At 43.7% G+C, this 26,678-nt stretch overlaps 1 protein-coding gene across 1 annotated transcript in view; it reads right to left on the reverse strand.

Moving 5' to 3' along the window:
- Positions 1–2,401: 2,401 nt before the first annotated feature.
- The window catches only part of PDE6D (phosphodiesterase 6D), a 44,284-nt gene continuing 20,007 nt past the window's right edge, over positions 2,402–26,678 (reverse strand). Inside the window, exons 2-5 of the mRNA XM_067561032.1 lie at positions 10,950–11,038; positions 7,272–7,397; positions 6,465–6,570; positions 2,402–3,013 (exon numbers count right to left, since the gene is read on the reverse strand). Of these exons, the coding sequence (XP_067417133.1) occupies positions 2,932–3,013; positions 6,465–6,570; positions 7,272–7,397; positions 10,950–11,038 (403 nt within the window). The 3' untranslated portion in view covers positions 2,402–2,931. The remainder of the gene's footprint in view (positions 3,014–6,464; positions 6,571–7,271; positions 7,398–10,949; positions 11,039–26,678) is intronic.

Genomic DNA, 26,678 nt, shown 5'->3' on the forward strand with positions numbered 1-26,678 from the left:
ACGGACGCCTAGCCCTAGACCGCAGGGACAGCCCACATTCACGAGCATGCTAGCGCCTGACTCCAGTGGGACTCTATTTAACAACTGCGAGCATAGCAACGGGTTGGAAAAGGTGCAATTCTCCAAGGAGGTCAGCACACATGAAGACTGTGTCAATAGGAGCAAGCTTAGGCTCCCAAGTGTGATGGGAAGCCATAGAAATTAAAACCCACGGTGTTACAGGTACCCACAAACTAACCATGAGTTTAGTTTTTAAAAAAACTCACGTGCACGCCTATTTTATTCATCCGACAGAAACGCTCCCTGCTCCTATGTTGTGCAGTTTGTGTCACTGGCTAATTGTCTAAACGCCCAGCTGTAAACATCAGACTGTAGCGCCATGTAAACAGTGAAATGGGCTGAAGCTCCTACCAGGGACAGGTGTAAGCAGCCGTGTGCTGTAATCTTACCTGGCAGGTGTAGATTAGTTTCCGTTTGAAAAGGGAACTGTGCTATAAACTAGGTACTGTATATGCCACGTACTGAACGCTCCTGGCTTGGCACATGTGCCTGAATTCTGCCCCTGCAGCGGGCTTGAGCCTGCTTGGCAGAGTTTACATTACGTTGGTTAGAGACATGACATCTGCAGACTGCTTCCCAAGAGTGATTCCCACCCCCAACCACGCCCCTATCCCCACCTCCCCTTGCCCAGTCCCCCACTGCATGAGTCTCGGGGCTTGTTAACATGGTAATTTAGCATACAGCAAGCCAAGGTGTGACTCTATAGTGCAGTCACTTGCTGGCCATGCGGCCCCTGCTGCTGCCCCTTGGAAATGCCACAGTGTGCTTTAACATACTAGTGTGTCAAACCATGGCGCGCCATTTGATGCCTTCAGCCGGGAATGACCTCGCTGGGGCATGCTGCTGGCAATGCTCTGCCCTGTATGTCCAGTGGGCTCGCACATGAGGAGGAGGCAGCTGCTGAGGGGGACTGATGCACTTTTTTCTCCACGATCAACATGCCCGCAGCAGTTCAGTCAAATACAAAAGTAAAAGCAACCTTTTAAAGCACCATCGGCAGTGGGTGGATCCAGGAGCTGAAAAGATGCATTGCTTTCCCTAGCATTTTCATTTGAATTAGTCCCCGTTCACAGGACAGTTTGACCTCACAATCCTCATTAAGTTCATCAGTGTCAACTAGCATAAAACTGGCAGTGCTGTTTGAGAGCAGAAACTGAAGGCCCAGGCTGTACAAGTTTTACGTTTACTCAGGGAATGAAGGGTGCTAATTATAAGCCACGTCATATGAAAAATGTAACAGGAGCAGCGAGTGTTTAGTTGTTTGTTAAAGCCCTTTGCAGCTGAAGCACCCAGTGGTGGGGTATATAGCCCCACACTGAGGAAGGCCCCAGATTGGTTGGTGTGTGGGGCTAGCTCTGTCAATCATGTATGATAGGAAGGAGGCCTTTAAAAGGGAGGAAACTGCAGTCAGCTGAGAGATCACTCTGAGCAGGAAATTGATGAAGTGACTCCTGAAACCTCAAGAGGAGCTCCCAGCCAGATCTTCCTCTGACCCTACAGACAGTGCAGCCAACTTCCAGGGGGAGCCTGACAGAGTGAGCCCCACTCAGCTGCCCAGCCAGAAAGACTATGAAGACAACCCTGAAGTAAGAAGGTATGTTGGCCTCTTTCCCTTTGAGTTGGCTCCAGGGAGTTATTCTTGGGTGTGCTGGGACATGTAACTTCCTTTTGATCCCCATCAGAAGAGACTAAAAAAGGCCCACATAAGGCAGGGTCCCCCTTGCAAGAAATAAGAAACTGAGGCCTGTGTGTAAGTCACCCAGTGGAAATAACAGGGTATGGCCAGGATCTCTTCCCATCTGGGAGAAAAGCCTAAGGAGACTCTTACACACCACCATATACCATTAAAGCTGGGTGCCCAGTAGCACTCGTGATGTTAGCCACTGCAGCCCAAACAAAGCTCCCAATACAGCAATTCAATCTCTAGTAAACTCAAGGAAGAGGTATCTTTAGTGATCATAGTTGAAGCCACTCTTCTGTGAGTCTGTGAGCAGTGCAGACCATGTAAAGTCCTAGTACATTCAGTACAAGCCCCATTTTCCACATGTGCTACAGTATATGCATTGCTGCCCGGGGAAATGAATAACCACTGGTTGAATGAACAGGGACACTCGTTGTGTGGAGGGGGAAATCTGAAGGAAGACCAGGTCATCCTCCAAAGCTTTCAACTCATTTGGAGGAAGCCTTACGGAGCAGAGTCCAGCAAGAACTTAGTGAGCATGGCATTGCTACAGAGGCCTTTGTTCTGCTGCCGTTGGCTTGCTGAGAATGGGCTAGCGAGATCCAGGCTGTCACTTGCTCTCGTTTTTAAAATAAGGGGGCGGGGAACCACACAGCTGAAACCATTTCCATTCTTTGGCCGGTACGAATGTTTTAATTCAGAAATTTGCTTTAATTACATTATGTAATATCAGACTATTTTACAAGGTTAGGGTATGAGGATGCATAGATCATTTACACAGAAACCCAGAGAGCATAAAAACCAAACAGGGGAAGCAAAAAGTTAATTTAATCCAAAAAAGTGTTGAGAGAAGGTGCAAATGGAAGTGAGCGATTACGTACCAAGATCCAGAGAAGTACAAAGGATGAAACTAACATAATTTACAGTGTTGGTTCTGCACAACCATTTTTGCCCATTTTTACAGAGTCTTTATTTTCCCCTGTCACTGAGCTGATGATTGCGTCTCTCAGGGTTTGGTTTGGTCGGAAGAGAAAACAAAATAACTGATGAGCAAACGTCACAACCCCCGGTGAGCTTGTCCCCAGGCTCACTACCTACATGAAGTGTCTTCCACTGGATAGGCAGGGGTTCTGCACCAAGAACTGTACAGAGGAAAACTAAAAACAGCCCGCAGCCTCCCCACCCCGATCTCAAACGTAGAAAAGTCTCACTCTGGAAGTGCTAACGAGGAGATCATCGTCGAAGAACTTGGTTTCTATAATAACGTTACCACTGTGGAGGGAAATTAAAAGGAAAGCAAGGAGATGTTAGAGAACCGCAATTACAGAATACAACTGCTAATGGTGATTGGGCTGGCCTGAGCTCGCGCCCCATCTCCACAATATGCGGCTGCCTTTTATTTTAGAATATTCCATGTAACCACTGAATAGTGCAAAGGGAAGCCGCACCCTGACCCTACGCCATCAGTTCTGGAAGAATGGGGAGGGCTGTTTTATAGAAAGTGCCATCAGCCTTATTTCCCCCACACAATGGGAGACTTGCCTGCTGCATTCCTACAGGGAGTGGCTCCCCCACTTAAAGATGAGCAGTGTCTGTTTGCTGGGTTAAATGTCGCTCTGGCTGTGTCACAGAGCAGACCAGGAGAGATGTATACCATACCCACGAATGGTTCACTTCTGCACGATGGTTTTGAAGCCATGGGTAAAGGAGAAGCATGGCTGGTCACCGTGTGTTACTCGTCCTCTACTGGGGGACAAGAAAAGCTGCACCACACTTCCCACTATGTTATTGCTCGCCATGTCCCCATCTGCCCTCTAGCACTAGGGAGCTACCTCAACCAATATCGTTCTCCCAAGAAATGCTTAACAGTGAGTGCATGTTCCTGAGTGTCCTGTCTGAACCGCAGTGGAAAGCTCCAGTCCCGCACATGGAATGTAGGTTTTGGTATGACTACGAGCGCTGCCGACCTGAGTTTGTTTCATGTGTTCTGTTCACCAAAGCAGCAAAATTAAATGTAGGAACACGGGGGCCAAGGGCCCAGCGGTCCATGTGTCGAAGCAAGTCTAGTTGAGATGGTGTTTAAAATCAGAGCAGCTAGTGACCCATCTACATTACTAACTGGTGAAGCTAAACTGGGATTAGTAATAAAGTTTTGCCAATTTTTTCCTGACGTGGAGAGGAGAGTTCTCCTCCTCCAGCCACTGAAATATCCCCAGTCACCCTGGGAACCCCTTTGGGGGAAACCTCATTTGGTACAGTGGTAGGACAGGTACTCAGCCAGTCAGGAAGGGGTTAAAGAGCTCCTGGGGCATGATCAGCCCCAAGCCAGTGCATGTGGGAGGCTGGGCAAGGGGCAGCTCCTGAAGAGGGAGGATCCAAAGCCAGTGCAGGGTGGCTACTGGAGGGAAGCAGGGCTAGAGCACCTAGCCCCAGAGAGCAGGGCTACTGACCAGGAAAGCTTCTGAAGAGCCTCTGCCACCTGCACTCTCTGAAGAGGTGGAAGGATTGTCTTTACCTTGGTTTCCAGGGGCCCCTCAGCCACACAGGAGGCGTTACTGCCTCCCTACCCCTTACAGCTAGAGGACCAGACCCCACACTCCAAAGCAGCTCTACAGCGATGTCTATATCCAGGGCAGGATGTCTGGGGCGAGGCACCCTACAGGGACAAACTAGGGCAGATACCAAACACGCCTCCCTTTTCCTGTAGTCAGGAGAAGGCTGGAGGCAAACATGAGATTCTGGAGAGCCAGATGACCAGGCCCAGAGGAGGATTTTGCTGCAGAGGGGGTCACAGACAGATGCCCCTGCTAAGGAACTGTGAAACCCTCTGGAAGGATTTTAGGTAGAGGTCTGCTTGGGTCTAATTTTAAAGCCTGCCCTGGACTTGGGCACAGCCGGGCCACATACAACCCGAGTGGTGAGTCTCTTTCACACCCAACCCAACACTTCCCCCCCAACCTGAATCGGTGCCACCACTTCATCCTCAGAGCGTGGCCTGGTGGTGGCTTTCTGCTTCCCACCTCCCATGCTCGCGCTCCGTCTCTGGCCACCTCCTGCCAGTGGGGTTGACAGAGACGTTGCATGGCCAGCGTCGCCTCGCTGCACCGTGTATACTGCAGTCAGAGATGCTGCAACTCACCGGCACACTCACTCGCAGTGCACACGGTGCAGCGAGGCAGTGGTGGCTGGCAAGAGCCGGGTATGCAGCTGCTCTGCCAACCCCACTGGCAGGAAGAGGTGATCAGAGTCTAGCCAACCCAGAGAGGGTTGGGTTGTTTTCAGACCTGCCCCGCACCCGACACTTGCAGTCAGGTCCATTTGGGCTCAGCACAGGTTTAAAGGTTCTAATTCTAGGAGGCCTTTGGAGAGTGGAATGGAGAAGTGAGAGGCCTAGTAAGTTTGGTGAATTTGGAACCTACAGAGAACTGGGGGATGGAAAACACTCCTGTACCCTTGCCATCCTCAATAGGGATCAGTCCTGAAAACTTCCTGCTTCCTGGCGAGGGGAGAATTGTGTCTTGTCAGGTGAGCTTTTGTCTTTATTCAGGATCTTGCAGTCTGGCTTCCCCAGTGCTCACTAGGAGCTGGGGCTGCTTGCAGAGCCCACAGAAAGAGCTCCCGGGTAGCACTGCTTTAACCCCTTCACTTATTGCTCTTGTCTCTCTTCAGAGTCTATCCTCTTCTTGAAAAGTGCTGTCAAAGACTTTTGTGACATCAAAGAGAGTGGTTGCAACCACAGCTCACTCACTGTATGTCTAGCTTCCAGCAGGGCAGGGAGCGAGCAACGGAGAAGTTTGAGAAGAAGGATCTTTTAGGAGCACACCAGTCTTGGTGTGCCTGATTTCCCGCTACCTGCCTAAACTGGAAAGAGGATTCAGACATCCGCTTGTCTCTGCTGGTGACAGACAAGTGAGAAACGTTTTGCCAGCACATATCTAGCCTGGTACCATCTGCTCCTATAGGGATGATGGCCTTTTTCAGGGATTACTGCTTCCCAAGGGTCTGTCTTCTCTTCCCTCATCCTACCACAGCCGTATTAACTTGCATCCCACAGCTCCCATTCAGGGCGATGCCCTACTACTAACTAGCCTGATCCAAGTCCAATGAATTGATTATCTCCCTTGAAGTCAATGTGTAAGGAGTCAATCAAAGGGGTTTTATTCTGGTCACACACACTTTTGTATGACTAAGTTATTTTATATCCAAAAGAGGTTAAAATATTTGAAGCTTGACAAAAGTGTAGTGTTAAAACAAGCCAACTTCAGGTCCCAGAGATCCCATAAGTGACACCCATTGAATAATGCCTGCAGAGATCTTGGAGCAAGAGCCAGTCAGCAACAGCTGGCTTTATGGGAATGCACGGAGTATCTGCTTAGCCTGGATGTTGAAGGCACCAGAACAGAATTTTAAACTCCTGCACAGGTCACCTTTAAAGGCAGCTCCAGTATTTAAGAGAGGATCAATTCCCATCTTTCAAAAGTCTTATCACCTGTATTAAAGCAAATTAGGCCTATGGGAAAGAGGGAACTGGGGAGTACTCTCAATAGCTGGCAATACTAAAGGTGACTGAGTATCAATATCAACTCCCTCCTGCTTCACATTTTGAACAATCATCCAATTTTACTCTTCTGCACCCATGGAAATGCCAAGCACTGCTTCCTCCCCCACCCCATGTGTTCTCAGATCCTTTAACCCCACGTTAAACCCCCTTCCTTTAACTCACGTTAAAACATTAGCTGGCATCATCTGTGATTCTGGCGCTGCCTCTATCAAGGACTGCCAAGTGTTTGTGGAGTTAGGGATCACAAAGCCGAATTCAAAGAACCATTCTGTAAAGTGTAAAAAGATCCAAAAGCTTCCTAAGAAAACCACAATGGTCCTATTGCTCTTCACCCAACTCCTAACACTGTCAGTATCTGACACACCTTTTGCTCTGCCAGCAGACTGTATTTAAATTCAGAAGAAGGGAAATGCGATGTAAAAACTAGGATTTTACAACTGTCTGCACTAAACATCTCCCCACCCCCCTCCACTAGGCCCTTGAGGAGTAGATCTAAAAAGCAATGGTACAGTGGTGCCACTTTTCTTGTGATTAACACTCATTAGAAATTTGGCCATGTTAGATTTTAGTGTTCCCAACCAATCTTTAGAGTGTTCTAAATCCCCCTCCTCTTCAACACCTTTCCCATGTAAGGACAGCTCAACATAGGGGCATAATAAATAAATCAAAACAGGGAGGCTTAGTACTCTGATATCCTCCAGATTAAGAGTAATATTGCAACAAGGCACATTCGGATCATGCTGTTATAGGGTCGCATGAACAGGCCTTGCTTGCATACGTGTTAATACAATTATGGAATGGTCACTTTAACACTTTGGCCATTAGACCTACGTAGCTCACCACCTCAACGTTACTCTTAAAAATTAAATAAAAAATGTGCAGCCCATCTCATTACCCTCAATCCCAGCCCTTTTACAAAGTACCAGTTCACCACATTACAGCATAGCTACCCACAGAATAGACTGATACCTTCTAGACACTGCCCTTTGAAATAAACTTTCTGTTCCAGGCGGAATTTTTCCATTTGTTCTGCCGAGGAGAAGTTTAGTTCCCGAGACACTGCTTTGCATTTCAGGATTTTCTTAGGAACGCGAGCTGCGAAAGCAAATCAGACAACCGTTACTCTGCCAAGTAGTAAAACAAACTCTGCTGTTGCAAGTGCTATTATGCTACTCTCTGAAATGCTAACGCAATGCTAATGCAGAGGCTCTGAGCACAATCAGGTCCAAAAAGCAATGAAAATTAGGAGTTCCATTCTACAGAAATGGACACTAAGGCACAGATGGCTTTAGCCTAATCCCTTGTCCAGCATTTCACAGCAAGTCTGTGGCAGAGCCAGAACAAAACCCAGGTCTCTTGACTCCTCATTCTTGGCAATCTACTACTGAAGCCACATTGCCTCAGACTAAAATGTGATCTGCAACATTACAAATTACTTTAGGAAAAAATGCTAAACATGGCAAACAGCCAGAGGGCTACTCTGCACATTACACCAGTAATCTTCTCCCTCCAGCCTCCCTTTTCAGGCTGGCTGTATCCTGATCAAACACCAAATTGTCATTTCCCAGTCCAGCAAGCGAAATGTCGCATGAACTCTGGGAGCCATTCTCTAAGTGCACAGGAAGTGTTGGGTTCCCAAGATGGGCAATAAAAAGGCACATTTTTAGAGACAAGAGATCTGGCATCCTAGGGTAGCAAACAGCCACCTGTAGCTGATTCTGTAAGGTCTTCAGGGGAAGCAGAGGTGAGGAGGACGTCTGGGATCATCAATGTGCTGAAATGTCCCAATAACAAGGATAAAGGGGCATATTCAGTACACTACCAAGCCCTTCACTCTTTAGTGGTGTGATTCTCTAGCCTTACAGGGAACTAGGAAGTGTTTGCTTGTCAATTTCTTAGGACATATTTTACGAACAACTGCTGCTCCTAAACAGAAAACCTATCACAATGTCCACAAGCAGACAGCAAGCTGCTGTTTAATAAAAGGAAAAGCCCATCAACCCCCAGGCAAATCCATCTAATGTATTGGACTGGGACTTTGATTTGATGCTGATCTAGAGAGCTATAGGGGATCATGATGTAGGCCACCATTTTGTCCCCGGGAGGAACACAGAGCCCATGATTTAAAAACAGAAGCACAGTGGAGCTGCTTGAAGTTTTACCCCCAAACCACTAATAATTTTAAGCTATTTTTGTTGCATCGCACCAACATCCCCCTCTGTTCTTTGCAAGTACAGACTGCAGCCTATTGTGAATATGGCCTGCCCATTTAATGACACAGCACCTCATTAAACCATTTTCACTGTATTTAGTTGGGCCCTGATACATATTAGTGTGATGGTGTTTTGCTGTTAATGACTGTAAATGTCTTTCAATTACTCTTAATAGTCTGTATTTTGCATAACTGACCTTTGGAACCTTTTGCTCTATATTTGACTCTTCATGTTCACCATGACCAGACAGTGACTTGCTATGAATTGCCATGACATTACAATAGCTGAAATGATATTAGTACTGTACACTTCTGACATAGGAGAGCCTGAAAGCCACTGGAGAGTGTTTTAACGAAGTCCCAGTATATCCGTAAAGTAGACGCGTATTCTCACTGGTTTAGATAAGGAGGAAATCTAAGGCACTGAGGGGTGAGAGGACTTGCCCAAGTGACAGAGCTGGGCCTAGAACTCAAGAGTCCAACCTTCTCTTCTAGCCACAAAAAAAACACGCCACCCTGTAGCCTACAGAAGCTACATAGAGCCAAGAAAGTGTAACAGTCTGTCTAGATACAGTGCAGGAAGACAGTTCAGAAGCTATTGGTGCCTCTGGGGGGAAGTTATAAAAGGAAGTCAGAGAAAAATGGGAACAAATGCATCAGGAATTACATTTTCTGCTTCCTGCAGCCCAGTGTCTTGTTCCTCCCTGGGCTGCTAGTAGCCACTCTCGTTCTTTTTCAGACCCTTTCTTGCCTTCACACCCAATATTACACCGTGGCTAAAAAGAGGGCAAAGCAGCACTCCCCCATAGTTTAAGCAAAGCACCAGGCTGCAGAATTACTTTATGTTTAAAAAAAAAAAAAATTCTGCGTTTCAATTATTTTAATACAGTTGTACTTAAAATTGCTGGAACCTTTCCCTTCACAGCAGGCATCTGTATAAGGCCTGTTGTACAGAGGTTTTGATGTACTGTTAAATAGTTCCTTGGTTTCAGAATCAGTTCCATATGGTCAGTTATGTTTGCAATTATGGCATTTCTAATTTTTTGCTAGGTGTGCGATAGTAGCAGAATATGTTACTAGATATGTTAACAGGACTGCAGCTATTTGCTGCTAAAAAGCACTAGTGAGACCGGGAGAGACTTGTCAGCCAGGCTGAAGGGCATGAGCTCAGAAGAGGCCAGATTAATGTTTTACCACTGTGCTTCTTTTATCTAATTCTGCATTTCAGTTCAGACCCACAACCTTCCTATTATAGCATCAGGCCTCTCTTGAGCAATGACTGTGATGCCCAGATGTGCACTGTTTGTGTGATGTGGGAGAGTGTTGACTGAGGACTAATCCTACAGAGCCCAATACTGTATTAAAGCAGCTCCAGTTCTCCATCCCCTCTACCCTGACAGCATTACCATTTAAAAAAACAACTTTACAAAGGAGTAACTTAAGAGATGGATCCCGCTGTCCATTCTAAGGTGCCATATGCCTTTATAAACTGCCTGCTGCCTTTGCATGGTAGCAGATTTTATAATTCACAGGGAGATGAATGCTCTAGTATCACAAAGCAGGATTCAGCCCTTGACATTTAAGCAAAAAATTACTAAGTAATGCTGAAGTAAACTGATGACCAAGATCATCCACTCTTCATAGACTATTTGAATGGTGCTCACATTACTAGAAAAGCCTTTGGAGTGAATTTGCTGAGGCTACGCTGTTCTATACATAGCCAATGTGACAGTCTATACTGTGGTAGGCTTGCTTTCAATTACTATCCCTTACCGACATGTTTCTACACTAGAATGGGACGTAGATATCAAAGTGCTGTGCTTTTTTTTGGCAAGTGTGAAAAGGTAATAGATAATGGAATACTTTGCTAGGCCTCTCGGAACAGATACCAAAGACTGAAAGGGAAAGAAGCCATAGCCAGAAGTGGAAAGCAGAGAGGTGTCCCATTTACCACTTCAAAGCATTGGAAACATTTGGTTTTGAAGAAAGTAAGTAAGAGGATTGGTCAAGAGCAGGCAGAGGGCAGACAATATGTATGTTTCTCCATATGGCTCTCCCACTACGCCTGAGCCCTGACCAATACAACTACTAGCCCAGTCCTCGATTACCAGTGATACTGACCTGAGTCCAATTGTGTTGTAAGGCTTTTTTTTTAAAATGTACTAAGAGGAAAAGTTTGACAATCAAGTGTGCAGAAGTGAACAGTTAATCCATCAACCCACTGAGCTCCTTGTATCAGTCCTAACATCTCTCACTGAGCTCCTTGTATCAGTCCTAACATCTCTCATTTGCCTGTAACTGATCCACCTGCTTCTTGTGCTGTAGAATGAAAGCCCCAGCCAAACAGTCTACCCTTCAAAAGCAGTGCCATGCTGACTGCTATCATGCCCTGTCCATACTGTATTTCCCAGCCCAACAGTGAGGCCACAGCTTACCTTCATGCTCCACTCCAGGTACAGACAGATCTTCTGTTCCTTGCCAGAGGATTTTCCCCGTCTCTGCATCCCGAAGGTTCATCCAATTTCTGATTGGGAGGTGATTAAGGAAAATAAACTCTGCTTTTAGACTCTGTGGCCATTGCTCTTTCCCAAGCACTGAAATAGGCTACTCAGAATTAAGCAGCTGAGTTATACTAAAACCTTGTTTTGACTGGCCATGTATTTGGAGTTACAGCACCAAGAGAGGAACTATCCCTCTCATGGTTTAAAAATAAATCCGCGCTAGACCACGCTCAATGCAACAAGAGATGGGCATCCACTCCTTAAGTTTTCACTTAAAACCTGATGCTCTTTGGCCTTGTTTACTATATTCCACTTGTGTCTATTAAATAAGGCAAACATCACCATGCTGCAGGGAAGCAAGCAGCAGCGTTTGCATCTATAGCAGATAATTCTATAATACAATCCCTCATCACTGTTTCCTCACCTCTCAAGACAAATGGGAAAAAGAGAAAGATAAAAGAAACATACCCCACGTCACTAGAGAAGGAAGAATGTTGGATCAATTTTCCTGATCTGCAGACTGTAGTAAAGAGGGTTGTTCTAACTTTTTTGGCACGTCACTCCCATATTAACTGGAATTCTCCAAGAACAGCACACCCCTGGTGGAATTTCCCAGAGGAACAAGAGCTAAACACACCTAGTAAGAGTGAGCAGGGAGTAAGTTTGCAAGTGTTATGTACCAGCCTTCTAATGGTACGGTGGTTATACTCATGGATGTTATATAGGAGTGTGGACTCAGACACTTTCAAAAGCACAAATAGCAATTAGCCTGGGTCATTTGTGCTCTTGAAAATCTATCCCATAATGTATGCTGTGCACACACCCATACTCTTTAATACGGAGTCTGCAAAACCATTCTGGACAGTCAATATTGTATACCCTGATGAATACATCCTTCAGAAAGTCTAAAGCAGACTTGCCATATTCCCAAAACCCACTCCCTGTTTCCACAGCTGATCATTACTGAAGAAGTCACCAGCACATTACATGCTGAGGTATTGGAGCATAGCAGGACATCTGCCCTTATGAGAGAGCTGCAGCATGAACCTACAGAAAAACAGGAGAAATTGTCAATTCAGATTTTTGCAGCATCCTCTCTAGGTACTAGTCAGTTTATGGCAGTGCCCACTTTGTGCTTGGCACTTTCCAGGCATTCAAGAAGAGACATCCCCTGCCCTGCAAAGCTTTCATTCTGATAGCATTTAGGGTTATCTAGAGAAGTCAATGCTATTCACTGTAGCAGCACAGCAGAAGCAGGTCTGTAGGAAAGACCAGGAGGGGGCCTTGTGGATGAACTCAGTGGTTATACTATGTACAGAGGGCTGTCAAGAAGAAAGTGAGTGTGAGAGGTGCTGACAAACAGGCAGATAAGGGTGGAAAAACTGGGCTGGGGGCAACATGAAGCTTAACAAGGGAGGAGAAACATGGTCAGGCAGAGTTATACACATGTATTTATTTCAGTTTCTAATGTCTTAATCTCTGGGCAGACTCACTTAATCTCTATGCAGCTCAGTGACAGTATTGAAAGCACTCAAGGTTTTTCTGGGGTCCAGGAGAGAAAACAGATGCTTTAGCAGCTTTTATTTTACTTACACAATTTTGAAACAAACATCACTGTGTGGAGGAGGGAGGAAGTTGGCTTAAAATTTCTAGTAATGTTTTAAATACAAAGTTTCCAACTGACAACTTGAAAACACAGACCTAGAGAAGAGTTACACAGATAGTTTGTGTGCAGTGCAGACACCTATAAACCAGAGGATCACCAGGAATGACGCTATATTTTAAGATGCTTCTGTGACCCAATTACCACAGTATCAACGTGTCTCACAAACTTTAATGTATTTATCTTCACAACTTCCCTGTGAATTCGGGAGATGCAGATTTTTAAGCTATTTATAGCCATTGCTTCACTCAGCATTGCAAAGTCTAAGTGACTTAGGATCCTAAATCTTATCGTCAAAACAGAGTTACGCACTTGAAAGAGAATCTTGAGTGGTGCAACATCTAAATACATTTAAAAACCTGGGCCTAAGTGACTTGGCCAAGGTCACACATGTAGCCTGTGAGGGAGCAGGGAACTGAACCTGGGTTTCCTAAATCGCACAGTTAGCCTTCTCACTAGACCATCCTTGCACTTCATGCTTCCTGGCCATCTGAAATCACATGCACGCCAATGTCATGAAGACCATATTCTGTCAGAACCTCCTTGATAATCTCTAGTCTCATAACTGAATTACTTGCACGAACACAACACAGGTGGATGTATGGGACATTATTACTCTAAGCACAGGATTATGGGCTATACTGACCTATTTCTGGTCAGTAAAAATATTGGTGTAGGCATAAAAGACAGAAGTTGACGGTCTAATAGGATTTCTCTCTAGCTGAAATCCAAATGAATTGGTAATTTAAATTATGCTTCCATATTGGACACTGCAGCCTATTTTGACAATAGAAGTGTTAGACTTTCAGGCTGTGGCAAATTTTGTTCTATATCGATGTTCCAGTGTAATATGTGTGATTGTCTCCTCTGTGCTTTGTATTCTGTCAATTTAAAGATCAATTAGAAGTAAAAAGCTTAACACTAGATCCCTGCTGTCCTGAGTTGGTAGGTCAGCAATTCATGCCATAATTCCTAGAAGATACCCTGTATTTCAACAATCAAGGCTTAAATTGCAGTACCAAATGAATAAAGGTTTAACACCTATGCAGCTAAAGGACTCTTCGCCATGATGGACTAATGTGTAAACTCGGCACAAGCTCTTGTAGACATCTATGAATGAAAAAATACATTTAAAAATCAACCTGGCCATTAATTAGGAGCACAAAACAGAGTTTAAAAAATCCCTAAACAGACAAATGGCACCAATTACTCTTTTTATAAACTCAAACATATTTTAAGAGACCATAATACACTAGCCATTTTACAAATGTTTTCCTAAGCAGCTCAGCATTATTAAAGAGAAAAAATCTAACCCCCCATACACAAAATATTTTGAACAGGACAAAGTCCCTCAAATTCTGATTTTTAATTAAAATTTTGTCTTTCTTAATCATCAGAGATCTGAAAATGATTACCTAACTCAAAATCTGAGTTCAGTTCCAGAGATTACTATAATGGGCTAAAAGTCACTGGCTAGGGAATACCTGACAAAGCAGCAGCTCCACGGCTGACCTAGTTAGCAGCTTATCTTACTATTTCCGTCATCTTGGATGGAAAGCCTGGCACGAGGACATACCCCATAGAGAAGAAAATGGAGGTCTTGAACCAAACCCACATGCGCTGTTATCTCCTAATGTGTTTAATTGGTTTACGATTCTTCCATCCCCGCACGAGACGTATTGTTACTAAAAATAAAAACGCTCCATCTTCTGAAGAGGAGTGGGGACTTGCAGGCAGGATCAGGAGGGCATCTGAAGTATCATTAAGTAGACAAAGTACATTAATATGGGTTTAACACAATCATTCTTTTTGAAGAAAGCATGTCTAAGAAGGAAACTTAAAGATGCAAGTTAAAGAGAAGATACAGACCCAGTGAATTATGGCCTCATGTAACTTAAACAAGGAGCAACAAGAATATATCTGTATTCTAGCTTCTCCATGTAACATCAAAAAGCACAAGATCCCTCACCAACACTGAGTTTTCATGCTTCTGTTATTTCCTATGGGATTTAAGGCTCAATAGATCAAATCACCTTCAATCCTGGAAGCAGGGAACGATTAGGCAGAACAGCAGACGGGAGAACTGTTGATCTATTTATATTCCACCACCTACCAGGTCAGCAAAGTCTCTTATAAAAGCTCTGTAATAGCTGGAATTTAACTTGCTTTATAGACACCTGACAAATTAGCTTCCTCACAGACATACTTTGCTCAGCCGGATGAAGAGAAATAAGATGGTGCATTTCTAAACACAAGTTATGTTGTCTTTAACATCTCTGATCTATGAAGAGGAAGGTTTCTTTTTATTTTTGAATCTGTCAAAGATACCATTTTTCTTCACAAAGTCAAGATGTACTGATTCATATTTAGATTTGGCATGGCAAAAGGCTGCTAATTAAGGATGGCATTGAAGGAGGAGGAATTCAGGAGGAATGATTCGTTTACAGTAGGCGGCAAAAGAAACCAGCCTTTATCCACCCTGCTATTGTTTGTACCCTGTGATATTTTCCTCCAGTGCACATCTTTTATGACTATCTCAAGGTCTGCAGCAGCCACATTTCTGCCATGTCTTCCATATTCCATGAATGCCTAGATCTTTTCGTTTCAGCCCATGCCATCTTGATGGTTCTTTACCCTCTATGAACTTTTGCACACCTCATTTATCTTTTCATAATGAAAGAAAACCTTGTTTTTATAACCACTTTTGCAGCTAGTCTTTCTTCCTCTTCCCCTGCTTCTCATTAACCTTACAATGTAGTGTTCAAAAGCTATGCACAACACATCAGTGTGATCAGGGTGTCAACAAGTAGACAGGAATAAGGATTATCCTAGAGAATAACTGACAACCGCCTTCCCCAAAGACAGGCTTGTGTTCTAAACCATCCAACTCGCAGTCTTGATTTTTACAATGTTGCCTGCCTACTGTGGAAAGTCTAAACAACCTGGCATTCCTGGCATGGATGAGCATATCAGTTTAGAGGACCACAGTTCAGTTGAGTAGTAAAAAGGAATGCTTAGTAGCCTATTTATATCGGATATAGAGTTACCATGTTGAACACTTTTATACTAGATTTTTTCCTTTACAGCATTTGATTTTAAAGCAGGTAGCACTTTGGGGCTTAGAAATGTAGGAGAGAGTCAGAAGGCTACTGGACTCAGAATCAGTGTACCAGAAATGGCCTGAGGCTTCCCCTCCATTTCAATCACTGACCTGCAGCCTCTCCAGCGCACCTGCTGTTACGGCACCTAGACTCCAGTTCAGCAAAGTACTTGAGGTATGTCCTACACTGCCACAGGAGATATGACTGCAGCATGCCTAGATATACCGAGGTATTTTTGATCTAACTAGCCTGAATAAGAACAGCAGTGAAGCCACAGCAGCATGGGCTGTACAAACCCAGCCGGGATGCTGGTTGTGTACTCTAGTGGCTAACCCATGCTGCCGCCTGTGCTGACATGTCTTCACTGCTAGTGTTGTTTGAGCTAGCTAGATTAAAGCCAACTCGGGTATCTCTACACACTCTACAGTCACACCTCCAATTGCACTGTAGACAAACCTTTAAGCTGAATCATGGTCCTAGAGCCCTCTCTACTTTAAGGTTTAATATGCAATAGCTATAGGCTCTGGCAGTGCGTGTATGGAACATGAGTATTTCTTCTTAATCAAAGACTAAAATTCAGTATAAAATCAGATTTGAAGCAACTGGAAGAATGTGAGTTCTTTTGCCCATATAGCTTGTCTGGTAATAAGTGCTGCAACAGATATAAACTGAGAGCTATTGCTCACACATTATCATAACCTTCAGGTATTTTAAGGAATCCACACAACACTGTCACCTCTACATACTATCAGGCAATGTAATGCTCTCTGGGCTCCAGATTAATGAAAAAGGATGTTTGTATGTACATTAAAAGCATAGATAGCATTTTAAACTTCGCTATTATAAGCCAGCTTTTGTAGGGGCTGAAGGACAAGCAGTAAGACCTTAAGACAACCATCACTGCACTCCTCCATGAATGACTCGAGGCAGTAGGATCCATAGAGGTTCCTCCCAAATCCATCTCTAAATGGGAAGAAACCAATTAAGCCGTCACAGCACTTCTGATACTCTGGTACTAGCTGTGAATTAACTGCTCTTGAATTTGTACAGAACAAATCAACTGTGCAACTTCTGTCAGTGAGACCCAAATATTAACATGAACCATAAGATAGGACACAGTAGAAATCCTCACCCCACCAGCAGTCATTTCACAGTAATTATGTAATCAGGGGAATATATTTAACAGCCATAATCTCACAGCAAAGAAACATAATCCCAGAGTATTTATACCCCTATTTTCTTGTCTTTGGTTTTACATTTCTCCTTACATTATTACCAGAAGTTGCTCCCATGTCTGCCACAACATGCTTTCATCTAATGTCATACAACCTTCAATTCAGCTGGACAGTTCTTAGATTGCACTAGGTAAAACTTGGCTGATACTCCTGAAATAACAAGTCAACCCTACAGAGGTTCATTTTAATAGAATGCTATATTAACAAAGACCACTTAAAAATAATATAGGAGTTAATACAGCTGCCTTATCTGTAACGTGAAGCAGAATCCAGGTCAGATTTTATCACATCTACTATGCAGGAAATCTGGTCGTGTGGTTGAAGCATGGGACTAGGAAACAGGTGACGTAAATTCTATTCATGGCTCTGCCACACGTTTCCTGCATGACCTCGGACAAGTCACTTACTCTTTGTCAGATCACCAACTGTAGAACTTAGATGAGCTACTTCTCTACCAAAGGAATGTTGCAAGGATAAATCCGTTAATATTTTTGTGGTGCTTGGGTATTATGGAGACCACAGTAAATGATAATGCCTAAAAGCCAGCATAGGGTAACTGGAAACCAGTTCAGTTGCAAAGTGCAGCTAACCACACAAGGTGGGAAAAAATACAGAAGCCATCTACTTGACCTATTTTGTCAATGCAGTAAAATCATGTCTAGTTTCTGCAAATAAAGAATGAGACTGCAAAGGCTTAGCTGGTGTAGCAGCTGTGTCCAGCATACAACCTTGGATTTCAGCAAAGGATCCCAAACTGTCATTCACCATGTTTACAGCTAAAAAGACACAAATCAGCAATCCAGTTGATGTCAGTTAATGGAATTTGGACATGGAGCCCACTTTTAGATCGTTTACCCTAATCTTCCTTCTGGTCAGTTTTACTGTTTGAAAATATTCATAATTAAATCTTCCCAAGTCACAGGGAAATGCTAAATATTAAATATTTAGTCAGAATCTGGGACACCTGCAGTGTCCTTAACAATACCACAGTTATACTGTAGACGAAGAACTCCTAAGCTATGAAAAGAGGATAGGTGTCTAAGCTGGGGCAGGAGATGTGGGAGCACGGCGGAAGGTTCTGATACCACTCCCAGGTATATTGTAAAGTAGGCCAAGCTTCGGTTTCACTAGCTTTTTCTCTTCTCCACAAACTGAATGGGGAACAATTGGATGGATTGAGCTTTTGAGGTAAGAGTGGCACACCTAAGGAGGAGAAGCTAAGGGTCATCAAGTTGTTGTGTTCTATGGGGCACAAAGCAAAGAGAATAAATCCTAGGGGCTCAGTATAACAGCTTGAAAAACTGAGGTAAAGGAGAACCAAGATGCTGTTTTTTTAATATATTTACTTACCTGTTTAAATGAAACTAACATGGCATTACAGAGGCAAACCCCCTTGCATTTTTAATATGTTGTGGACCGTTTTAAAATTCAAACGAATTCTATACCTGAGCAATTTTAGTCACTACTAAGCAGTAGAAAATAATCTTGGCATCTGCAAAAAGCCTTTGATTTCTCCAGACAAAAGCAATAATTTGTGACATCCCCTGGTACTTCTTGTCTGCAGCAGTTGAGAAGGCTTCCTTGTTATCAGTATGTACCGGCAAAAGTCCAGCAAACTAACAGTCCCAACAGAAAGAGGTGCTGGGCACTTCTGCTGTAAACACTTTAAGCTCAATCTAAAAGAATCCAAAACTGCAAAGTTTGAGTTCCCACACAAGGAAAATGAAAGTGAAAAATATAATACACTTGTGGTTTATGAATATAAATATTGTTTAAAAGGAGAATAAATTTTCATACCAAACTCACTTGCAAATCTTTAGCTTGTGGTGGGTGCTAGTGAGAGATGGAGCCAATGGCCTTGCATAGCAGCTCTGAGGAAATTGTTTGTTTGCGACTATTTAGGAATTTGCTTTGTTTCCACAAGAAACAGATGTGCTAAAAGTGGTTCATGGAACTAGACTACAGTGCCAGAGAATAAAGACAAGATGAAACAATACAGTGCTTTTATACTGGCTTTCCAGTGCCTATGTTTGTTAGGTTTCTTGCTTTGGCGCTTGTGAACTGATGTGCTAGAATTTTTTTTTGTGTGTGCTAGTGTCTCAGCAGGAAAAGTTGCAAGTGATCACATCCAGAGATCACTGTACTCTAGACAGTAAACCAATTATTAGTTTAGAAAAACTCAACTCCGTTTACAAGACCATTACAGAAGCATAAATTGCATGAACAAAATTTTCTTTTCTGATTTGACAATATGCAATTCCTGTTCATCCTGCATACATTTAAATTGATCTTTATAATTAGCATGTCAGAAAAGCTTCAATTCATGCTAAGAAACCCTTGAATATTACCATAACTAATGTAGTTAATAATGCTCTGAAGTCTGCAGTAACAGCAGGGGAATCAATAGGATTGATGTGTGCATCCAAGGGAAGAACTTGGCCTTTAAAATCCAGATGACTTTATCAGAATATAATTTTAAGGTGGGTCAAGTGTAGGAGCAAAACTGAATGCTGCTATGTAGCAAACTAATGGACAATAAATATACACACGAGTAATCAAAAAGCCAATTGAAGCACAAACACTGGCACTGCCTCAAACTAAAAACAAAAACAAATGGAGGATCTTCCTTCATATGAAAAATAAATTCCAAGGAATCTCCCCATAGATTTAGTGGATGAGCCCTATCTATATCTGCCAGAGTATTTTGAGAAGTCCTTCCCTTTCCAATAGATATCATGGTGAAGGACTTGATGTAAGAACCTAATCAGAAGAGAGAATCCCTTGGAAGTCAAATCTGGTTCAGATGATGGAAAATTATTTAAAATAGTTAAATAGATGTTTAAAAACCCCAAGCAGTTTTGAGATAAATTGTGTGTTAATTCAGCACCTCTACTCCTTCATTTAATACACCTGACTGTCTCCTGAAAGCTAGCAAAGTTATCCCATGCAATGCAACAATAAAATTATTCTGAAAAGTTGTGACCAATCAGAAGTTTTGTATTTTCCTTGGTTACCAGATCAATAGGCCCCATACACTCAATGATGGCCCATCAGTCCAAAATCCTGTTTGATATTTACACCAGCGACCTTCCCTGAACATCACAGAAATTTGTCTATGCAGATGACATTGCTCTGACTACACAGGTGTGGGATTTACCTATCATAGAACAAATCCTAACTAAGGACCTTAAAACCATGGAAGAATATTTCTTATATTGGCAGCTAAAACTGGACCACACCAGGATTGCAGTGTCAGCATTCCATCTAAACAATCGAAAGGCTAGGGCAGAACTGCACGGGTCTCCTGTGGCCAGAAGATAAGAAATGATCCCACCATGAAATATCTTGGTGTGACATTAGACCAAAGCCTCGCATACCACCAGCACCTGAAAAATAGCCACAATAAAATAAAGATGCATGTAAATCTCATCCAGAAATTGGCAGGAACAACCTAGCTGATGCAAAAATTTTACCGATCTCTTCACTGGCCCTTGTCTACTCTACTGATGAATACTAGCTCCCACACATCCTTTGTAGGCTCTCAACACCACCATGCAAATCATTATGGACACAGTAAAATCAATACCACAACTATGGCTTCACACACTGGCACGTTTACTGCAACATGAGAATTCTCCGGAGTCCCATCATATTTGAGGGAACAAGGATCTTCCAGTATATGAAGACCTAAATAACATGCCGAGATTCCAAATCAAATCCAGAAAACCTTTCCGGCTTGCAGTGCAAGAGCTCAGAGGCTCGTAGTTTCCCCCTGAAGATCAACAGCAAGCAAGGTGGAGGGATGTCAACGTCCCGAACAAAACCTCATTAAAGATCCAATTGAAGAACCCAGGGCCTTTTCACTCGTGTGGAAAATTATGGTCCACTTTGAGTTGCATCTGCATATCACATGCAGATGTACCCACCTTCTCATTAAATGGGGACTGAGACACAGTCCTATTTATGACTGTGGAAACAGACTTCAAACTATGGAAGACCTCGTTAACCAGTATCCCAATAGTTGTGCCCTGGTGGTATCTCTGCTTTCCACTCCATCACCTGCAGCAATTAACTTAGACTTGGACACTTAACATGGATGGTTTTAAGCCATACAAAAGAATTAGTAGTACACCAACCCATCTTCCTCTCTTTACAAGTTGCACTGAAATAATCAATCAAGGGTTCTGGTGAATAACTTCATTTTCATAGCTTCAGGTTGTTACCTGAAGCCTTCAAAGGAATCTGCCACCTCATTCCCATAACTGATTATGGCCTACTGTTCTTTGCACAGATCACATGTGGGATGTTAAGCTAAAAAATTTCTTTGCATGAATATCATCACTGGAATGAGGAATTTTGAAGCCTAATGTACCTCTTCATCTGACCCCGCTCTTGGTTTTACAATTCATATTATTTTAGTTTGCTTACAAAGAAGACTTGGTTTGATTTCATTTTGTTTTTTGTAATAATAGTAGGGGCTACTGATTTCGCTAATATATCTAAAGTGATTCCTCACACTTCACCAACTAGCAGAGGATAGACTTGAGGGGATAAACAAAGGATTCTTAACAGAATATTTGAATGGGGTAAACATTGCTGCTTTTGCTGGTGTTTTCACAGTCTTACTTCAGTGACTTTCAGCCTTGAAATGAAATGAAATGTGAAAACAATTAAAAAGCTTTTAAAAAGAGAAATGCTTCACAGAGCTCTGTTTTGGGACCAGACTATTCCTTTGTTCCTTGAAGGCCTCTGAAATAATTTCTCTATTGATTGAAGTGATACTTATTGAAAATGGCATAGCTGAACAGCAGCAGGTTTCCCTGCTGTTCAGTTTATCCATCCTCTGAACTCCAAGCAACATCTCAGTCTGAATGTGTTCCTCTGGTAAAATAAACAACTGGCAGCAAGAAAACCCTAGATGCCTTCCAACTACCAATATTTATCAATATTTATGTTGTGACTACATGCTGGTGTGGGTTTGTTTGGTTTTTTTGTGGTTCTTTTTTCCCCATTCATCTTTCATTTCTTTATCTCGGTAACCACTCTCCCCCTTTAACCAGCCTCCACGCAGGAGAGAGCACATCTAGCACACTCATCCAATGGGCTTCCACTATTTTTGAAAGTCCACAGATTTATCAGAGGATTTTTTTTAAGACTGTGTAATTTACTGAATTTCTGTATACAACCTTTAATTCAAAATCCGAACAGACAGGCAGTCTAGAACCTTATGAAGAGATGGACGCTAGCTCAAACTCAGTACGATGTATGCTACCAATTTGTACAACTCCACGCCTTAATTGCAATCTACCCCCAGCTAATGAGGGCAGGAGAGAAATTCTCTTTTCACCATTTTAATTGGCCAGAAGGAGTGCTCTATTGAGAGGCAGTCAGCATAGGCTAGACAAGTTACTTATATGCTAACCATGTCACCTAGTACTTAGCATTTATGCTGTGCTTTACAAACTTTAAATCCTCAACATAATCTTATGAGACAGGCAATTATTATTCCCATTTCACGGACTGAGAAATAAGAGACTTGTCCACTGCCACACGGTGAATCAAAGACGAGGAATTTGAACTCAGGAGGTTCTTGGCTTCAAGTCTCATGCTTCACTACACAATACCGCCACTCCACTTAGACACCCAGTAATTGTGGTCCCGGCGCTAATGGAAACTCTTAGTCTAACTGGAAAGTTTGGTGCAGTAGCACAGATTGCTGCTATCATGCTACAGAGTTGGTGCCAGTGGCTTTCTTCATGTTGTTTCTCTTGCTTTTGGTGGCTTCCACTCACTAATTTTTTTTTAAAGGGGAGGGGGGATTTTGATTCATTGCCAGCCATCAATACTGAAAGAGTGGAGAGTGTGAAGGGAAAGAAATAGAATGACTGGTTTGCAGAACAAGAATTGTTTTTCACTTGGTCTATAACGGCACATAAGCAGAACAAAATGTGATGGGTCAGCTCCAACAGTCGCAAAACGTTTCTAACTACACAAATGAGCAAAACATACCAAGGCATAACCTAGCGTGCTTATATTCACACAGCCCTTCATGCATTCATACAGCTCTTACCTAGGAGCTCCCTTCTGCTACGGCATACATCGTAAGTGGTAAAAGGGAATGCATTCTGAATGAGTGTGATCACAACACCTTCCCAAATACATTCCTTAGACTAGCTGCCCTCAACAATGTCAGCTCCAGGAACAGTAGCAGCAGCTTTGCAAAATGTGTTTAGTTGTTGTTCTTTCTCCTTCGAAATTTATGATAGATAACTACGACAGATCATTCACGGCCTCTTGCAGAGACCCGGCCACAGTCCATTCTGTCCAGAATAACTGAAGCACCTTTCAGAGATTAAACTTCTAAATGAACTCTTAAGAGCTGAACCAATGTAAATATCATCCATATAAGTACGTCCAAATAGTCTGGTATTATCTTCACTTCATCAGCACTTGTGTAACGCTGAGGGACCCTGGTTGTCAATGGCTGGGATTAAACCTGAGACCACTGAACCTTCGTGTGTGAGCCTCTACTGCAGTGGTCCCCACACTTTTTCTGTCACGTGCCCCCTTACCCATAATGGAACCACCCCTGTGAACTGCAATTGGGAGCCGTGGTTAGGAGCAGGGCTGGAACCATGATGGGGAGCAGAGCCGCAGGCCAGGAGCGGTGCCATACACACATGAAAGTATGTGTCTTTAAAAGTCTAATTCTAAATCCAAGTGTCCTGGCAGAAGAATGCCAATGATGTACAATGAAGACCTCTATTCTGATATGAAATTTAACTGAATTAATAATTTAATCCTTCCCCAGATATTACTCTTGTAATACCTAGATATAATAGGATAATGAATAAACTTTGTTTCCTTGCTTAAAATCCAAACCAAACCACAAAACCCTTGATTCTTCTGCGAGTGATTGCTCATGTCTATTCCACTATGAGTGATTGCTCATGTCCATTCCCGGAACATTTTTCCCCTTAGCAGATCCCGTAGGGCCAGCTCTGGTGCCCTCTGGAGTCCCGCGCACATGCCGTGGTATATGAGGCACTGCTGGCCCTATGCCCCCTCAGTCCCTTCTTTCCACCCAGGACGGTTGCTGGAACTAGCCTTGCTCTCTGCAAGTACCATTCCCCTTCTTTGAACTCTTTGTTATTCAAAGTAGTTTAGTTAGTTTTAAGTAGTTAAGGAGTGTTAAGTGTAATAGTTCCAGAGAGGTAGCCGTGTTAGTCTGTACACAGCAAAAACAACAAGAGATCTGTGGCACTTCTGCAAATATTAAATTTGTTAGTCTTTAAAGTACCACAGATCTCTTGTTTTTTTTAGTGTTAAGTATAGTTAGATAAGAAGTCCCTGAGGGACTGCTCCGGTCGCCTGGATTTAAGCCATGTGCCTCCTGCGGGAAGGCTTTCCCGCTCAGCAACCCTCACAGTGCCTTAAGTGCTTGGAGGAAGAGCATAGGAAAGACAAGTGTAAGATATGCAGGACTTTTAAACTGCGGACCCAGAAGGACCAAAAGATCCAGTTAAAAGCCCTGCTCATGGAGGCAGCACTCTGCCCGGCATCCGAGCCGTCCCGCTCCACCTTGGCGCAGAGTGCACTGCCGGCACCGGGATTGACTCAGCACCGAGCAACATCCCTGTGGCTGAAGAAGAAGACACAGCACACGGAGTGGAATACTTGCTCCACTACCTGCAATACTTGGAATACTTGCTCCAGCTAAAGCTCCAGGGTCTAGCGCTGGCCTCGTTGAAGGTTCACTTGGCGGCCATTTTGGCCTTCCATCAGCCGCTAGAGGGGAGATCCCGGTTCTCCCATCCCATGTTGGTCAGGTTCCTCAAAGGGGTGGAGAGGCTGTATCCACAGGTCCGCGACCCGGTCCCTCCCTGGGATCTCAACGTAGTCCTCTCGAGACTCACGGGGCCCCCCTCTGAACCCATGGCTTCATGACCTCTGCTCATGCTTTCATGGAAGGTAGCCTTCCTGGTAGCCATTACCTCATCTAGGAGCGTCTCCGAAATTAAGGCCTTGACCTCGGAGCCCCCTTATACAGTGTTCTATAAGGATAAGGGGCAGTTGAGGCCGCACCCAGCCTTCCTGCCCAAGGTGGTTTCCCAATTTCATTGTAACCAAGATATTTTTCTCCCCGTGTCTTTTCCCAAACCGCGCAGTTTGGAGGAGGAGAGGAGATGGCATTCGCTGGACGTGAGACGAGCCCTGGCCTTCTACATCGAGCGTATAAAGCCGTTCCGAAATTGATGCAGCTCTTCGTTGCAATGGCGGACCAGATGAAAGACTCACCTGTCTCCACCCAGCGCATCTCCTCGTGGATTACATTGTGCATCAAGTTCTGCTACGAGCAGGCGAGGGTGCCGCTTCTGGGAACCATCACAGTGTACTCAACCAGAGCTCAAGCCTCGTCTACAGCCTTCCTGGAGAGAGTGTCCCTGCAGGACATCTGCAAAGCCACCATCTGGTTGTCGGTGCATACCTTCACGTCCCACTACGCCATCGTCCAGCAGGCGAAAGAGGACGCGGGATTCGGCAGAGCCGTGCTGAGGGCAGCTCACCGGTAACTCCTACCCACCTCCAAGGTATTGCTTGTTAGTCACTATAGTGGAATGGACATGAGCAATCACTCGAAGAAGAAAACAAGGTTACTTACCAATAGCTGATGTACTTTGAGATTTGTTGCTCATGTCCATTCCACAACCCACCCCCCGGCCCCGCTGCAGAGTTGGCAGAAAGAAGGGACTGAGGAGGCATAGGGCCGGGAGTGCCTCATATACCGCGGCATGTGCGCGGGACTCCAGGGGGCACCAGAGCCTGCCCTACAGGGTCTGCTAAGGGGAAAAAAGTTCCGGGAACCATGCACAGTGGCATGCACTCAACCTATAATGGAATGGACCCAAGCAACACATCTCGAAGAACATCAGTTACTGGTAAGTAACCTTGTTTTTCCTTAGAATATTTTATGATAGGCCATGCACAGCGGTAGGTACACCACAGACCGGATCTTTACTATACAGAACAGTTTTGTAGATTTCAATAAATCTATTGTCCTCTGGCAGGATGATGAAATTGACACACAAGTAATCCAAAGTTTGGTCTATTCTTAAATATACTGTTACCAGATTTGATGGTATCTCTGTACAAAATATATTGATAGTTTTGAGAAATAGGATGGCTAGGATACGTTTCAGAGGAGTAGCCCTGTTAGTCTGTATACAGCAAAAACAACGAGAGTTCTGTAGCACTTTAAAGACTAACAAATTTAATTTCAGCAGCCATAAGCTTTTGTGAGCTTCAGCGCGCTTCCTCAGATGCAGTTGGTAGAAATGATACATTTAATGTCAATAACCTCTCACTTTTGCATTCATATTTGTGGGGTTTTAAAAACATTTGAGAAGTATAGTGGAGACAAAGGGGGAGTTTATTTCTGGCCAGCAGTCTAGCATGCTCAGTTTCCATGCTGCGGAGCAAATGCACGAAGCAGTTATAAACCAATTCTTTTAAACAGAAAAAACAACACAATTAGAATTGAATGACTGAAATGCTGACGGATTCCAGACAGAATCAGAACAGCCCGACATTTATTACTATGCTTCAATTGCTTATTTTCTGTCAATTCCCTCTGATAATGCCAGCAGAACATGAGCTTGCAATG

Source organism: Emydura macquarii, unplaced genomic scaffold (assembly GCF_026122565.2).
Source record: "Emydura macquarii macquarii isolate MOO-44397 ecotype Brisbane River unplaced genomic scaffold, CSIRO-AGI_Emac_v2 contig_2365, whole genome shotgun sequence".
NCBI lineage: Eukaryota > Metazoa > Chordata > Testudines > Chelidae > Emydura > Emydura macquarii.